The following is an 18,789-nucleotide window of genomic DNA, read 5'->3' on the forward strand; positions in this document are numbered from 1 at the left end:
GTTATGTGTGGACCGGATTGGTTGAGCTGCTAAGTGGGAAAACAATAAACCTCCTGCTGTTTGTATTATTCTTTTTTTGGAGAGGGAAATATGGAGAGTAGCTGAGAGAATGAAGTGACCTAATTATATCAGAATTAGAGAAGGTTAACAACAAACAGATTTGTAGGGAAATGAGTGTTAGTTAGTTATTCAATATTGGAGTGCGAAGCATAATGATAATATCCTTTCCCTATGTGATTCTGGCTTGTATCTAAATAATAGTCACAGATATGCATCGCTACATAAATTATATTCTGCCAGCATTTCCTGATGAATAAAGCAAATCACCTACCTTCCCTTGAGACATCTAAAAATAAAGCATTGCATCTCAAGGCTCCACTAATTTACCATGGATTTCAAGAGAGTTCGGGTGTCACATACTGTAGGGGCCAATCTCTCACCAGGGCCAAGCCTTCTTAGGGAGAGAATGATAGACCTAGAGCAGCCTTTGCCAACCTGGTGCCTTGTAGATGTTTTAGACCACAAGTCCCACCTGGTGAACTGAACTGGGGCTGATGGGAGTTGTAGTCTTGAACATCTGGAGGGCCAGGCTGACCTGGACCTTTTTAGGGAAGGGCCTTCCCCAAGAAAACCATGTGTTCAAATTGATGGAAAAGATGAAAATATAGGTTGGAGGGGTATGCTGAGGTCACTTCCTGAAACGTAGTTCAGGCCAAGCAATTGGGTGCAGGAAGAGGAGCTGATATTCAGCCTGGCTGACGGGAACAAAAAATCAGGGTGAGGTTTGTAGGGCCAGAGAGCAACGAAGGAATTTGCAAGGGTAAAACAAGGGATGGAGCCTGTGATCAAGAGCTTTGCTGTAAAGAATAAGGTCTGCTAAAAATGAAGGGGAAGTAAGTTTATACAGTGACAGGGAAGGGCAGTGATCAGTTATAGTGGGGAGTAGTGGAGAAAAGCAGAGCCTAGCAAAGTTACTTGGACCCCAGGTGATCTATGGTTTTCTGCAGCAGCTCAGGGAGTAGATCTCTAGCTTAGCTCAAAAAAAAAAAAAAGAACTTTGGGACTACAAGGGGCTGGTGACCCTGCTAGAGGATCCCCATCTCAGTACACAATACAGTGACCTTTGACTGATGCTCTTCCTAGAAGGACAGCCATCTGACTTGGTTGAAACACTTATAACTATAGAGCATGTGAGGTGCAGGAGTACCATCATCCACTATCAGATGGATCATTGTGAAGCAGGAAAGAGCTTATGAGTTGCTCAGAGGGGATATTAAATAGCTTGTGGAAACACACATTCACTGTTCTGTACAACCACCACTGCTGGAATATAGAACAGGCACAGGCAGCTGAAATAAACATGCCAGAGTCATGCGGCAAGGTATGCCTCCCAGTGTGAACTACTCACTTCCCATATGTTCATACCTCCCCTTCTCATTCTTTCTCATCACAACCACAGTTGTGGCATGTGAATTCTGTAGCACTTCAGAAAGAACCCTAAAGCATCGCCAGTTTTTCCACTGGGCTCCCTAGAAGCTGCCCCATGGAGGTAGGCATCAAATTAATGCTTAATCTAGGCAAGGAAGCTGGCCCAGGATGACACCCACTGTGCCCACTCATGGCAACTGTGAATGCATCACATGCAAAGTATCATGTCCCTTCAGATTTTAAACTGATTTATCTGAAATTTGGGCACCCTGTATGCCTCACCCAAGAGGTCTTCCCTGCCCATGTCATATCAATAGGACAAAGCACCTTGATTTACACAAGAACTGCCATGGTTTCAGTAGAGACTGTGGCATGCATAACTGCCAAGCGACTTCCACCCACCCACATGTTCATGCACTCGCATTGATCCAGTTGGGAGTATATCTGTTTCATAAAGTAGGAACACATCTTGTAAGCAGAGCCATCACAGATAGTTTAATGAAGTGAAGGCGACAAAATCCATTCATTTGGTGACAGTGAGTCCCCAGATGAAAATATGCTCATACACACCCAACCTTTGTAGACTATTGCCCACTCTGTGTGACACCACATGTGATGTAATTATTACCACTTATACACAATTTTTGTTCAATCCAGGGATGCAGGGTCAAATCTGTCAATGAATTCCTCGTGTTCTACCCACCCACAAAACATCTGTTGCTAAGATATAAAGATTTGCAGGCTGGAAACAGACTGTCCCTAAAGGATGGCTATTCACCTACTGGCTTCTCTGTATTGCTATAACCAATTTATGTTCAGTTTGTCCTATGAAAACCATGACAGAAGAAGATTGTTGGTGAGTGAGGGGATCAATCAGCTTCCCTGGGCCCTGAGATCTTCAGATTAGCCCTTTATTGTTGTCCTACCAATGAACCTAGTCCTTTTGTGATGACACAAGAAAGGGCCTTTTCTGTGGTGGCACACCATTAATGGAACTCCCTCCCCCTTAGAAATGCAGACAATGCCCTCATAATTTGAAGTTTTGAAGAGCCACATTTTCATCCAGGCCCATGGGAAAAACTGAACATGTTTAGGCAATCCAAGAAGAAAGTAAAGCTATCAATCAGCTGCAGTATTATGATTTGTTTTAATTGCATAGTTGTATTAATTGTTTGAAGCATTGTTTAATTACTGGTTTTACTGTTGTTTAAATTTAACAAAAAAAACCCTGGAAACTTTAGTTCATTAAAGATGCTGGAAACTGTAGGCATGTGAGGTCTAAACTATACTTCCCATGATTTTTTGAGGTAAGATATGTGCTTTAAATGTGCTGCATTGAATGTGATTTAAATGTATAGTCCAGATGTGACCTGGGTCTAGTTGAGAAAGAGGAGCACCTGGAAGAGCTGGCAGGACAGTTCCTTCAGGTGTATGGATCTTCCAAGCTTTCTCTGAGGGCTCAGTAAAAATAAGAGCCAGCTCTTTCCCAATAATTCTCTGAGGAAGCTTGTAAGGCTAATTACAGCATTCACCAGTGAAACCTCGGCCATCCCTAAGTGCCTCATAGCCATAGAAACATGATTTCTTTCCCCTGCCTGCCTGCTTGCCTTAAGTGATGTCCCACAGAAACAGCTTTTGGTGGCTTCCACACATGGACTTCCATGTAAGAAAATATTATTATGGGACGCTCCTACTGTTGGGAGCCTTCAACAGAACATTCCATCAGCACAGAGGTTTGAATCGCAAAATTAAGTGGCTGTGACCAAGGGATGCTTCTGTGTTGCTTTTAATTTATTTCCATTGGCAACAGATTCCGTCATCTGAAAAATCAGAGCCAAGGCAAGGGAACGGCAGAGCAGAGGGGATGGGCCAATACATGAACTCGCCTCAAGTCTTTCTGCCCACTACAGAAGTCAGGCTCCTCTTGTTCCCCCATAATTGGCCCTGCCCATCACAAAGCACCTTGGTCAGGACAGTCCCAGCTTATAAATGTCCTTATTTCCCCTCCCCACCTCATCATGTGGCCTGGGATGTTCTGTTTTCCCTGTTCTTTACAGGACGGGGTGGGGAGTGGTGCTGCTTAAGGAACTGGAAAGAGTGAGGTCACACTGAGAGAATGCGACTTCTGCTTCTTGTTGGATCCAGCCAGGTGCTGAAAGCAACAAAGGGGAACACATGTTTTGAACGTTCCTTGGATACTTTGGTCATTAAATCCACGGACAAACTTCCCCCAGGAGAAATCAGAAAAATAGATGAGCCCTGTCCAGCGCTGGGGCAAATGAAGCAATGGAAAGAACTGGGCAAGCCCATCAAGGCTTATAAAGCTTGCACTCAATATACAGCTCATTCTCCTCTGCTTGGGTTATTACCTCCTTCTGGCACCTGCTGAAAGCCTTTTGGATCTGGCAACCCTAAAATAGAAGAGGAAAAACAAGGCAGGGCAAAGTAATTTCATACCAAAGTGGTGCTGCTCCCTTTCTTATAGTATTATTTTTGTTGTTGTTGTTTTTATTTGGGTAAAAAAAACCCATAGTTAACCATCTGCTCAGATCCCAGCAAAGATGGAAAGCAAATCCATCTGTCTCAGATCCTTGAACTTGTGTTGATGAGAACTAGATTATCTCTATGTGCTGCTTTTCCTATGTTCACATCCGCACTACACATTTAAACACATAGTTTCCTCAAAAGAATCCTGGGAAGTGTAGTTTGTTAAGAGCGTTGGGAACTGTAGCTCTGTGAGGGGTAAACTAAAGTTCCCAGGATCCTCTGGGAGAAGGCGTGCATTTTAAATATGCTTTATATTATTAGCAGAGCTCATGCACCCTGGGTTCTGTCACTTCATTGCATACGTGTCCAAGGTTTTTCAGAGTATGGCCCCAAGGAAATCTACTTAGAAAAACTGCTACAGACTGGACTGAATTGTATTGGCAAGTCACCATTAAGGAAAACACACAGTAAAATTCCTTTGATAGGGATTTTAATGGGCTTTCTCTCCATTGCTGTTACTCTACCCAGCTCCCACAATTCCTCTTGCACACTGATTGACTCTGCACTGGCATGGGAGCCAGAGTCTTTGTTAGACTCTCTCTTTCTCTCTGTGTGCCTTTGTGGTGTTGCAGAGACTGCTTGGGAGGTCTGGACTACAAGGGGATAATCTCATTTGCTATGGAGGCTGGAACACTCTGCTCCACCCACACATCCACGGCTGCTTTTGTGGCGCTTTTAAGTACAGAGAGAAAAGAAGTATTTTGCTAGGTTTCACATTTCTCCAGTATGAAATCATCCAAATAGTTATCTGAAGTTAAAACCGAATTTCACCATCAGTTGTTGTAGTAGGATTGGTGTTCCACACCCACATATTAGCTCTCGGCCTGCCATACTAAGCCCCTTTCAGACCTTCCACCTTTGGTGAATGAATGAACACGCAGGGGGAACAGGATTTATTCACCCCTCTGCACATCCATATGCAGGTCACAACAGAGCCCTGTGCACACATGTGTGTAAGTTCTGTTTCAGGGGCAGCCAACATGGTGCCATCCAGATGATGTAGGAAGCCAGCTGCCATCATCTCTGACCATTGGCCATGCTGGCTGGGTCTGATGAGAGTTGGAGTCCAGCAACATCTGGAGAGCATGCTGTTGGCTAGCCCTGCTCTGTTCTGACTTTTAAATGCATTCACATAGTTCAGTAGTGAGGTCTCCCATTGAGATCCTGCTTCCTCATCACCATATGTGTCTATTTGCCATACATTGTAAGTCTGAAAAGTGTGCTTTCCACTCAAAACCAAGGTCTCTGCTGGATACACCTCTTCTGGCTTATGATCAAATCCAGTGAGCTATACCACAAAGCCCACTCAAAACAAGGGCTAACAAGGCCATTTAAGGAAGAATGTATAAGTGACTGTATGTGCTCTAATACCAGAAGCAGAGACATCACCTTGCTAACAAAGGTCCGATAGTTAAAGCTATGGTTTTCCCAGTAGTGATGTATGGAAGTGAGAGCTGGACCATAAAGAAGGCTGATCGCCAAAGAATCAATGCTTTTGAATTATGGTGCCGGAGGAGACTCTTGAGACTGCAAGAAGATCCTATCCATTCTTAAGGAAATCAGCCCTGAGTGCTCACTGGAAGGACAGATCCTGAAGCTGAGGCTCCAATACTTTGGCCACCTCATGAGAAGAGAAGACTCCCTGGAAAAGCCCCTGATGTTGGGAAAGATTGAGGGCACAAGGAGAAGGGGACGACAGAGGATGAGATGGTTGGATAGTGTTCTTGAAGCTACCAGCATGAGTTTGACCAAACTGCGGGAGGCAGTGGAAGACAGGAGTGTCTGGCATGCTCTGGTCCATGGGGTTATGAAGAGTCGGACACGACTAAATGACTGAACAAACAAAGAAACAAACAAACAAACATGTGCTCTAATACCACCCTCTGGAATGCCATCACTTGTGCTCCAGTGAGATCAAAGTTTCAAAATAGATCTTGAGATTGAAAAAACAGTAGCTCCAATATTTCATACTGAGAATGCCCTGGAAGTGGTAGTTTATGGCGCAAGGATAGTTGTGCGCCATATGTACCATTGAAAAATGAGAGTGTGCCCCTTTAGAAGAGAATAGGGAGAAAGACATTCATGTAACAAAAGTTTTCTGAAGGATTCTAATGACTGCAGGTCTTTGGACAAGCTGGAGGGGGTGGGAAGTTTGCTGAAAGTATAGTGACTATGAATCCTTCCTATGGTAGATCTCATCACACAATCTTGATAAATCTTCTAGGATAAAACTGGGAAAAAATGAGTGGAACAGAGATTGTCTACATCTTTATGACCATCTTTATTTTGAAAACATCCATTTTTGGATAAGTCATGGGATAAAGTCCAGAGTAGTTTGTAGATATTCAGAACTCTGTCCGTCCTGAAGCAGCATCCAATAGGTGCAAGTGTCATGGTTTCAGCTGCCCTGCCAAGAGAACACATTATATATAAGTCTTGCCAGATCAACCAAATTTCCAGGGGGTTTAGTCTCCTGTTTCTCCACAATGGCCAATAAGATGCCTCTGCTAAACAGCAGCGCCCCTCCTTGAATCACAAAGCAGGCATGGGTAATACTTGGAAAGTGTGTCATGCCCTGACTGCTCTTAAACCTCCACAGCACAGCATTTTTCGTAATTGCCTGGTTAATAGGCAGGCACCTATGGTGGTCTGGATAAATGAGTTCAAAAGATGCTAGGCTTTTTATTCACCATCCCTTTAGTTTGTTAAAATGTTCTCCTATTTCTCAAGCTGCGATGTTGACAACTCATCGTGCTGGGGGTTGTCTTCTCAATTCCTTCTGCAAAACCACCCCCTTTTGCAATCCTTCCAAATGTGCCATCTCCAAGGATGTCTTGTCACTGCCGCACTGTGAGAAATAAAATGTTTACATTAATTAATAACAATTTGGATGACATGTTAAATGTAGCAACACAACAAAGCAATGCCAAATTATTGCCCCCAATGGCGTGGTGGGAAAGCAAGTGAGGGTTTGTGCTTATTTACATAAAAAGGGATCAAAGTCTTTCTGCAGACTGACAACTAGTCCTCAATTCTCCAAGCACATAGGGTACTTCATGAGGATACTAGGGTAAATAAAGAAGATCAGCCCATTCACAGGATTAGAAATCGGGTCCTCTGCCTCTTGAAAATAAAACCTTCAAAATTCAAGTGTAGCAAACACCAGAGCCTGAATTATGAGGGATACTTCATAGCCTGCTGAGTGTTTTGACATGTGAGTGGTACTTATTGCAGCATTCTTCATTGCCAGTGGATATGTTTTTCATATTCTTAACATCTACTGTGATTTAATGGGTTGTCTAATCCACTGGTATACTCTGTCAGTCAAGTGTTTAAAGCTTTTGGGATGGTCTTAAGGGAGGGATTTCCGTATCTTGTTCTGATAGCCTCAGTTGTTGTGAGTGCTCTCTGTCTCTCATGTGGGAATAATGATGTAGCTGGATAGATGCAGGGAATAGCTCACGGAATGAATGGAAAGCAGAGACCTAAATATTATCTGCTGATGTGTACAATGATACTTGCTCAGTGACATAACTCTGGTCTTTCAACTGCTGCTGGTGGGAAAATGCCTGGGATGATAACTGAGGCTGTGACTTCAGCTTCCTGCAGCCACTTATCATGTAGTGAGATGAGTCTAGCCATGAGTGTTTGGCTGCAGACTCTTTATGGTCCAGAGATAACTTCTGAATGAACTATTAGCAGGCTCTGATTCTCATTATAGACCTCTGGTTCTGATTTTGATTATCTGGAAAGTATCTTATCAATGCAAGGAGCTTACATAATACCCTTTTTTATGTACTGAATATCCCATTTCAATTCCAAATTTGAAAACAGCAATGTTGAAGCCCTTTTTCACTGCCACTGTTTCTCCTGCATTCTGCTCTTCTCTGGATTAGTCATGGTGATGTTGTGCAGAGCTAGAAAAGAGAGGTGTTTTCTGACAGAGCTGATAAGGTTCCTGAGAAATGGTAAGTAGATTTGGCTCAGCCACTATATACATTCCAATATTTCTTGGGGCCTTTCTGGTAGGTAAAAAGAATGTTAAGGAAAAAACAGAAATATGGGGGCATTTAAGTACAACCATTAATACCAGCATGTCCAAGGATCTCATGAGCTCCTGTCCTGCTCACATATGCAGAAATCAAATGATCTCCAGTCCCATGTGGTATAACTCCTGTAGGTGGGGGCAAATAAAACAGGTTTACTAAGGTGTGAGCCTGCTTCTGTTTCCTTGCCAGATTGATAGAACCCTCTACTGCAAGATGCTGTTTGGGGGGTGTCAAATTGGAGTAGTGAATGCAGGGGGAACTAATCCATTACATCACTCCCACTGTAACTGCACAGATTGTGAAGGGAAAATGCATTGCAACCTATATATTGGGTGTCATATAGCAAGGTAGCTTTAACACATGTTTGACAGAGTGCCATCCCTTATTCCTGCTCACACCTTACTTTGTGGCAGGAGGAGGTCTGCCATAGAATCCCATGCTTGGATGAAGGACACAGAACACATTTGTAGAACAGAAGCTTTTTCACACTGAATATTTTTTTCAAGGTGATGATTATATTGGTTGGCTTGCCAGCAACTTCATGCAACCACACAGAGCCTTTGATGAGAGCTATTACTGTGAAGCATTCACTAGAGCTATGGAAGTCATAGCTCAAACATGCTGCATCTGGTATTCATAGGGCTGAAGGAGTTCCAGAAGTCTCTGGAAAAATCAGTACCCAAAACCGTTTCCCAGGGTTTTTAAAGCTTCCAAAGCCAGTAAGTATGAAAAAGGATACATGTGACTATACACACCTCTCCATCCTCCATCAGTCAAGTGAGAGTGATTATCACAGTTCAGGAGGGTGTGGAGCAGTGCTGGTGAGGTGTGTGGCCTGGGGTGAGTCCTGAAGGCCATATAGAGAGTTCCAGTCCTCAGTCTAGGGACTCAGCTACACAGCTGCAAATAAAACGTTTTAAATGTGTTGTAAAGTGCAATATACAAATGTGACACTAGATGGCAACAGTGAGCTATGTAAAATTCAATGTATTTTTCAAAGTGTTTTAAAAAACCCATTTTTACAGTGTTTTTTTATATGTGTGTAGATTCCACCCAGGAGCCAAATTAGTCAACCTCTGAGAAAGGCTGCTTTCCAAAGCACTCTGGTTGGTACACACTCCCAGGTAAGTACCCTCTTAATGCTAAGTAGAAATGATGGAGAGATCCTCAACCCAAAGAGACTGAGCTGATCTATTTCTCTGTTGGACTTCTCTCTGACATCTTCTGATATAGCCCAATAGCTTCTTGGGGGCGATCCACGGGATTCTTTCAGACAGTGCTATTCTCCATTCCCCACAATATAAAGTTACCTTTCCTCCTTTCCAGGAGCTGGAGCTTTCCTGCTAGTCTGGAGGAAAGAGAGATCCCATCTGCTTAAAACATGAGAGCTCACTTTATCCTCTATAAAGTTATCTATGGTGGGAAAGGGGGCAGAGCATGATATTAATTAGCTCTGTGTTTCACAGAACCAGAATCAATGCTGGAAAGAATCCAACTTCTGTGATCCTACTGTGGAAATATGAGATAGTTCTTTATTCAAAGGCATTGTGTTTCTTTCCTCCCCATGTGTTCCTTCAGCTGCCTCCAAAACTGTGCCCTGGTGTAGTCAATTTCACATCTCCTTTGAATTTTGTGGTACTAAGGGTTGAGGCTGCAGTGAGGTAAACACAGCAAACTGGATCCCCACCTTCAGTGAAGCTCCACAGTTATCAGTGCTGGGTCATGACTGAAGAGGGAATTGTCCTTATTGCTCAAGAAGAAAAACAACCCATCTGTACACCACCCAACCCACAGCTGTTCTTATCTCCCACACATTCTTCAGATACTGTTTATTCACCACTGACATTAAGGCAGACTGGAAAAGGAAAGTAATCCTCTTCTTCTAGATTCATTCATATACAGTTAGTCCACATCCCCTGGCACTAATCCTAATGATCACCATCTTCCATTAAAGAATGAAGGCTGTGCCAGAAATGACAGCTGGTGCCACTTGTTGGAAATCTGTCTTATGGCCACATCAGCATAAGTGGATGAAACAGGGGCTGTGAGGTCCTTGCAATGTGATGGGCAGCCAGCACTGGCTCACACACAAACAACATGGATGTTTTTCAATGGAAATTCAAAGGTCACACACATCCCTAAAAGGAAAAGGTTGCTGACTCAATACCCTGGTGGTTCATCGGACTCATTGACACATGACATTACCAAGTCCAGGAGCTAAGGAGGGGTCTTTTTCAACTAAATTGTTATCACAGCAGAAGCCAGTGCAAAGATGCCTGTTAGGGCAACAGGACTTTCCATGCTGCCCTCCCCCCTGTGCCCCTGCCCCTCTAGGGTTGGGAGAACCCCCTGAATAGTGGAGGAGGGATGGAGATCATTCCACTAGGCAAGCAGAAATCTCCATGGTGCTATGCTGAATACAACTCAAAGACTGAACAATAGCAGTGAGTAGGTGTGCAAAATGAATGCCAAGCACATTAACAACTACAGTAATCATGACAATAAATGTACCGTATTTTTCGCCCTATAAGGCACACTTTTTCCCCTCCAAAAATGAAGGGGAAATGTGTGTGTGTCTTATGGGGCGAATGCAGGCTTTCGCTGAAGCCTGGAGAGCGAGGGGGGTCGGTACGCACCGACCCCTCTCGCTCTCCAGGCTTCAGGAAGCTATCCGCTAGCTGTGGGAGACCCAGCTCTCCCACGGCTAGCGGAGAGCTTGCCTGCACCCAGAAGCTTGGGGCGCGCTGAGCTCCGCACGCCCCAAGCTTCGGGATTAGCGCAGCGCTCCGCTAGCCCTGGGAGAGCCGCGGGGCTCTCCCACGGCTAGCGGAGACCTTGCCGGCACCCAGAAACTTGGGGCGCGCTGAGCTCCGCACGCCCCAAGCTTCAGGATTAGCGCATCACTCCGCTAGCCCTGGGAGAGCCGCGCGGCTCTCCCAGGGCTAGCGGACTGCTTGCCGGCACCCAGAAGCTTGGGGCGCGCTGAGCTCCGCACGCCCCAAGCTTCTGGATTAGCGCAGGGGTCCGCTAGCCCTGGGAGAGCCGCGCGGCTCTCCCAGGGCTAGCGGACTGCTTGCCGGCACCCAGAAGCTTGGGGCGCGCTGAGCTCTGCACGCCCCAAGCTTCGGGATTAGCGCAGCGGTCCGCTAGCCCTGGGAGAGCCGCGCGGCTCTCCCAGGGCTAGCGGACGGCTTGCCGGCACCCAGAAGCTTGGGGCGCGCTGAGCTCCGCACGCCCCAAGCTTCTGGATTAGTGCAGCGCACCTGGGGGGGGGAATAAATTTTTCCCCCTTTATTTCCCCCCCAAAAAACTAGGTGCTTCCTATGGGCCGGTGCGTCTTATGGGGCGAAAAATACGGTAGATTTCTTCCCTCCTTCTCTTTCCCTCCTTTATTTAACATGATATAAAGAACTATAACGAATATTACAAGCACCATACAAATCTCATCCATTCTGCAACACAGATGGCGTAAATACTTGTATTTCTGCTTTTTTATATACCTTATTTAAATTATTAATCATGATTGTTGGAAAGCCCATTGCATTTTTGGATATATTGAACTACTTTTATAATAACAAAACATAACAAAATTTCCTCTGGTTTATCTCATCCTTGATTTCCTTCTTCATTCTGTTTTGATTGATAGGAGCTTGAGATAGTGAGTTCATTTGATCCAAGTATGTTGCAAAGGTTTAGATTATCTCCTCTAGATCATCTCCTCTGCAATTGCTTTATAGGTCGTTAAAGAATCAAGTCCTTCCCACTGCCTGACAGTGCTTTCATATGAAGTAATATGAACAGGCCATGTAGCGTCTCCTTTGTTGTATTCATAGATACAACACTCATTTGAGCACATGCAATGAATGGATGGTGCAATGACTTAATGTTTTGATTACTGTCCAATAACTACATACCCTGAAGTGATGCGCTGAGTGACCTCTGTTCCTTTATTGTGGGGAAATGTTAATCCTAAAGTGTCCTGTGTCTAGCTTGCTTCTTGCTGACCTTGACCAGCACCTTGACTACATGTTGTGTGCTACGGTTTCCATGATGACTAACCTGCATTACTATCCATGCTGCCTAATAATATGTCCTAGTGAACAAAATGGGGACTACGCCTGTAGACATACATAGGATTGCATTGTTAGGCTGCAATCACTTGAGAGTAAATCATTTCTAATTCTAATTAGACATGTATTGTGCTGTTAACCTTTCAAGAGGAAGGTTCCAAACAAAAACAACCTTGGCAAGTTATTTCTGTATTGATTGTGCTAGTTATTAGTATGACCATATTTATTAAAATTTCACGTGTTGAGTAAACGCTTGCTGGCTGATTGTCTCCAAAATAAATGTTTTGTAATAATCTTCTCCGACTAAAGCAATATACCACTGCTGAGGCAGCCAAAAATAGTCCCTTGCCACCAATTAAAAAGCATTTCATTAGGTAATTTAATGAAACACTAATTATTAAACCCACATGGGTCTTTATGATCCTCTCCCAGAAACTTGTTTACAAAGAAAACTATAACCAGCCCAGTGATCTTTAATATTTCAGCCATTGGACTGAACTTCAGATTAAGTGACCCAGATCAAGAGTAATCACGTTCTTCCAGCTGAGATTATTTTACCATTATTTATTTTGGGTGTTTATAATATTTCTTTTGAGTCATTAAAAGAAAAGTGCAACTGGCATTTCATCTTGTGCTGCTGTTGCTTTCTACGTAGCTGTTGATGCGGGCAGATATTATCAGCTACAATCTCAGTTAAAGCATCCATGACTGATGGCTATTCAATCTCTGCTTAAAAACCTCCAAGGAAGGAGAGTCCACATGTGCATAAAACAAAAAACACCCCCCCCCAAAAAATGCACTCTTATTCCAAGGAAAACATGTCCAAGTAGCACTGCCCCCAAAAACCCCACTGCTCAGGGAAGTATCGGGCATGCAACTGTATTAGTTCAGTGGTGGCCAGACCAGATCTGGGTGAAAGTGAGCAAGACACTGTTCCCCAGCCCCTCATCCCAAATACGAACCATAACAAAGCTATCCACAGTTTGAGTGTTCTTATTCTGGCTCTAATTTGTTATTTGTCGGTCTTTTCCAACCTCAACCTCAATTCATCTGTGAAAAGAAAGAATGTCAAGCTCCAGAGCCATTCATAAAAAATGTTAATTGAGACCATACCTAAATATCCACCCATCCTAGCCCGCTAAACTTGGCTCGCATCAGTTCCATCTACTGCTGCATCCTGTGCCTCTCAGCTTGTGTTTCCAATCCACAGGATAACATCAATTTCCACACCAGCAGGAATTCATCTCAAAGGCAGAGCTTTTGCATGGCTTCCCAGTCTTAAAGCCCAATCAAATCGAAAATTTATAAGGGTATTTTAAATAACAGAAAACACCTCTTTGACAAAACAAAAGGCATCTGTTTAAAGGGACGCTTTATCCTCTTCCAGCTTTCAGTCAGAGGCACTATAAACTCAGCCAGGACATGCTTGTGTTCAGGTGATGGGGTGGAGGATGGAATAGTATGAATCAACCACACCTCCAGTTCAGCCATTTTAATAGCTTTTTTCAGTACAGTATTCCCACTCAGGGTTGGAGGGGGTCATTCTCTCTGTTTGAATTAACATGTCAGTAGTGATTTAGCAAGAGCATTTCTAAGGAGATCCTGTCTCAGCCACAGAGCAAATGGAGCACGCGGGGCACCTTTGTAGCACAGCTCCAGAGGCCCTCTTTGCTGTTATTGACATTTCTTTGAATTTAACAAAGCAGAGGTTAATAATGACTAAAGAGAATAGTTCAGACACAGGTTTGCATTTCGCTCTTTGCTTTTCTCTGCGTTTCCTTAGAGACGGGTAGGAAAGATCAAGAGATCCCTTTTGCTTGAATTGTCTTCCTTGTGCTTGCTGTAGCCTTAAATAATGACACCCGCCCCCGTTTCGTTAAGGTCCTGCTGTTGGAATTCGCAGAAACAGCAGCTTGGGGGGTATATTCTGCTTGGAACTGCTGCATTTTACAGCATGCAAGTAACTACTGCCTTAGCAAGGGAGACTGTTTAAGCACTGACATGCCTTCTCCTCAATATGGTCCTGAAAGTCTTTACTGGCCCCAAACTGTGCTTAGTGCTCTACAAATAAACTCTCTATAATCCTTTTCCCCAAAATGTAGGAGACTGCCTCCATCTAAAAGACTGCAAATGAAGAAATAAATGGTTACCAGGGGTGTCTGTGCCAAAAAAGGATGTCTAAATGGGATAGTATGTGTAAACATAATGGGCTGGATTCAACTAAAGAGCTGTGCTAACAGGAGCCAGCATGAGGCTTGCTAGTGCAGTGGGGTTTCCCTCTTTCTCCCTTCACAACTCCATGCCTCCTAAAATTGGCTTGTGGGGAAGGGGTCAGAAGAAACCCCGGAACATAGAATGATAGAATTGTAGAGTTGGAAGGGACCACAAGGTTCATCTAGTCTAACCTCTTTCAGTGCAGGAATCTTTTGCCCAATGTGGGGCTTAACCCACAATCGTGACATTAAGAGACTCATGTTCTACTTGAAAATGATTTACAGATGGTATTTAACTCCAAGCAGGCTTGGATGTATAAGACTGAAATAGATAAGTGCTGGAGATGCCAAGAGAGAGAGGGAACGTTCTATCATATGTGGTGGACTTGTAAAAGGGTAAAAGAATATTGGGAAATGATCCATAATGAATGGGGGGGAGGATGTTTAAAAGTACTTTCCCCACAAAAACAGAGTCCTTTCTGTTGGGGATTATTCAGACTGAAATTCCCAGGTATCAAAAAAGCTTATTTATGTATGCTACTACTACGGCCCATGTTTTGTTAGCCCCAAAATGGAAAACGAGTGAGGTCCCAACCAAAGAAGAATGGCAACTTAAGTTGACAGAATATACACATTGGTATAGTTTTTGTAAAATATGCAGGGATTTATGATATGTAAAATGAACCATGGAAAGAGAAGAAGGGAAGTCATTGACATCTTAAGGATGTATAAATATAAATGAGTACTTTAAATTGTAAAATAGAATATATATATATATATATATATATATATATATATATATATATATATACCGGTATATATATGAATGAGTCTCATGTTCTACTAACTGAGCTTGGGGAGAGGGGAGGCAAAAGCATTCCCTCATGCAAGCAGAAGTGATTGAGCTGACAGAGCCATTCATTTAGCACTCCTTTGCATTCCACCTTGGGTATTTTCCAGGGGCTCAATATGCTCTCTCTACACATCTAGCCCTGGTAATCCACAGGCTCCAGCACTTGCCCCATGACCATCAGAACTGCAGACACTGGCACTCGTGGACCCAACGTGCATCATCCAAAATGTCATGCTATCATAGTCATCTCCCATGCACCATTATTTAGTTTTTTTAAATTAAATGTATATCCCATCTTTCCTTCAAAAGGGGCCCCAGAATGGCAGACAACAAGTAACAAAAATAAACAGAAAACATCTCAAAAACAATTCCAGTACAGATGCAGGCTGGGAAAGAGCTCTGCTTAAAAGGCTTGGTGGAAGAGGACCGTCTTCAGTAGGCAGCAGAGACAACAAGGGATGGAACATGTCTAATGCTTAAGAGGAGGGTATTCCAAAGGGTAGATGCCACCACACTGAAGACCCAATTCCTACATTGTGTGGAACAGGCTTTCTGGTAAGATGGTGTCTGCAGGAGATTCTCCCCTGTAGAGCACAGTGATTGATTGGGTATAAAAGAGATGAGATCTTTCAGGTATTCTGACCGCAAGTTGTATACATCAAAACTTAAGTAGACATTTACCAGTAAGTCCAGTGTCTAATTGACAATCAGTGCAATTTTTTCAGCAGCCAGTGCAATACTTTCTTATCTAGAAGCAATGACTAATGGAGGGAAATGGCTTTGAAAATGAGGGTCTGGAAATCTTTGGGGTTAATGCTATAAACCTGCAAAAAAACAACCCAAAAATCGTACAGCTGTCCCATGAGTCATGCCACCGTCACATCTAGTCATAACCTGAATTGTGTCCATAAAGTGATAATAGAGCACAGATGGACATCTGTGGCCCTCCAGATGTTAATGGACTCCAGCTCCCATCAGTGTTGTTTGGCATGGCCAATGCTCAGAGATGAAGAGAGGTGAAGTCCAACAACAACTGGAGGTTCACAGGTTTCCCAGCCCTGTAACAGAGCATTTATAGTACAATACTCTTGGTGACTCATCAATTTCAGGAGGAAGGCACCTGTGTTTTATCCAGCCTGAATTTTCTGGACACTCCTGATCAGATATAGGAAACACAAGCTTTCAAATAATTTAAAGGCTATCTGGAGCTTCCCATCATGCAGAGAAGGTGGAGCATGAGAAAAGCACTACTGGCTGACTCTGCGCTGTGTGACCATAGGGAGACCTGCATCATGGTTGGGGAATGAACTGGGCTGCAGTTTATAATTCTGCCAAGCCTTTCACCTTCTCAAGCTCCAACATTCAATAACAAATCTTTTCTGAATTACACAGATGGAAAATAAATGCCTCTCCAAGTCTGAGGACTCCAGATATTTTAATTTTGAGAATTTATTTATTTTTTTGCTTTCAAAAGAAATGCACTGGAAGGAAAGAAGGAGGCAAACGAGAATCATTGCCAAGGTAGTAAAACCAGCTGTCAAAAGTATTCCCAGAACATACTGCAGGAGCACCAATCACGGCCGCCTGAGGCCACTGCTGTGTTTGTTGTGGAGAGTTTTACTGCGGGATTGGAGGCTGGCCAGTTCAGGCAACTCTGTGGGACAGGAGGCCCAGCATTTAGGGAACCTAAGACCAACCCTCTTCCAAAAAAACCCCTCGTATTAAACTTTCACCCCAGTCCTAGCCAGTATAGCAACTGTTAGCTCATATATCACTCTCCGTATTAAGAAGGGCATCCTATAAACTTTTCAGTAAAACTGAACAGCTGTTGCCATGGAAAGGGCTTGCCTTTTTTGTTGGAAAGAAGCAGCTTCCATCTCTGGGTTTACAAGCAGGAAAGAAATCTGTTAGAGCAGAGATGGGGAAGAGGCATCCTTCTAGATGTTGTTGGACTTGCCCTCCAACAAGTCTACAACCTTTGTCATGCTGGCTCATGCTGATGGAACCCATCAACAACTTATGATCATCCAGATGTTGCCAGACCACAACCTAGACCACCACTCTCATCTCACAAAGGCCGATCTAGGCACAGCACTGAAAGGAGAGCCTATCCTCTCCTCTTGCTTTTTCTTCTTGCTTTTTCTTACTGCAGTTCCTATTTTCTATATGTTTAAAATATTACAGAGCCAAGTGTGCCTGTTCAAGCCCTCTGACCTATTCTGTAATAAGCAATCTGTGTGATGAACCTGAGTTTCCACTTTTGCTTAGCAACAGAAGGGAAAACCATGTGGGATCAGAGCGAGGCCCACCTAATGTGGTATAGTGGTTAGTGTCAGACTAGGACCTGAGAGAGCAAGGTTCAAATCCCCACGAAGCTCACTGTACAGTGGTACCTCAGGTTAAGTACTTAATACGTTCTGGAGGTCTGTTTTTAACCTGAAACTGTTCTTAACCTGAAGCACCACTTTAGCTAATGGGGCCTCCTGCTGCTGCTGCGCCGCCGCACGATTTCTGTTCTTATCCTGAAGCAAAGTTCTTAACCTGAAGCACTATTTCTGGGATAGTGGAGTCTGTAACCTGAAGCGCATGTAACCTGAAGAGCATGTAACCTGAGGTACCACTGTACAGCTTTAGGTCGGTCTCTCTCTCTCTTAGTCTCACTACCTCTCAGGGCTGTAGTGAGGAAACATGAGGGGAGAATCGTGTATGCTACCGTGAGCATTCTAGAATATAAGGTAGGATATAAATATAATACAAAATAATAGTACAATAATAAAAAATAGCTTATTACCAGCTCCTTATCTCCAAGGTCCATGCACCATCTACAGCAATGAAAACACAACATTAAAAAGAGTTTAAAACAATTTGCACTATAGTCTAGCATTATTTGTGAGAATCTTAGCTAATCAGCAAGGGCTAAATAACCCACTAGAAACTGACCTGCAGTCCACCAGTGGAATATGGACTACATTTTGTCCAGCCTGGCTGTACATGATTCATAAGTGACATATGATATACACAGAGGAAAATCATCAGAGAATATGCTATATTCATTGCTGGGACTTCCAAACAAGTTAGAAGTTACTGTTTCGCAGCCTTTCCTCAGTTAGCAATCAGAGGTCTGCCCTCTGACCAAACTCTAAACACTGTGCCCTAAAATGGAAACTTGTCTGGGCTTGATAAAGCAGACAGAAACAATTTTGGGAGCCAAAAAAGACTTTGCCTTTAATCACAATTGTATGATTCAGCATCCCTGGTGCCCATAATTCATTGTAATATCTGGATAAGCACACACTATGAGAGAGGATTGTGGGGGTAAAGTAAAGGAATGAGAAGGAGGCAGTGTATGGGTGTCCACGCACAAAAGCTGAATAAATGGTTTATCTGTTGATGCAGGCTGGGCCTGGAAAGTTTATCTTTGTGAAAGAGTTCTGTTTTTCATAGAGGAAATGAGACAGCGAGAGTTTAATAGGAAATAAAAACACATAAAGAGAAACTAAGGAGGCCGGCCTGGAAAAATCCTATCCGTCCAGCTGTCTGGCCAGCTGTCCCAGACATGAGGAACAATTCCTGCAGCTGCTTTGCCATCACTGGTATCTCAAGTCTCCCTCCCCTCAACACGGAAAGGT

General features: G+C 43.5%; 1 protein-coding gene across 1 annotated transcript in view; it reads left to right on the top strand.

Moving 5' to 3' along the window:
* The first annotated feature begins 7,800 nt into the window (after positions 1-7,800).
* FMOD (fibromodulin) overlaps positions 7,801-18,789 on the top strand; it is a 74,514-nt gene continuing 63,525 nt past the window's right edge. The window contains exon 1 of the mRNA XM_083508677.1: positions 7,801-7,943. Within this exon, the coding sequence (XP_083364803.1) occupies positions 7,941-7,943 (3 nt within the window). The 5' untranslated portion in view covers positions 7,801-7,940. The remainder of the gene's footprint in view (positions 7,944-18,789) is intronic.

This window comes from Podarcis liolepis, assembly GCF_965112155.1.
Source record: "Podarcis liolepis genome assembly, chromosome: 6".
Taxonomy (NCBI): domain Eukaryota; kingdom Metazoa; phylum Chordata; class Lepidosauria; order Squamata; family Lacertidae; genus Podarcis; species Podarcis liolepis.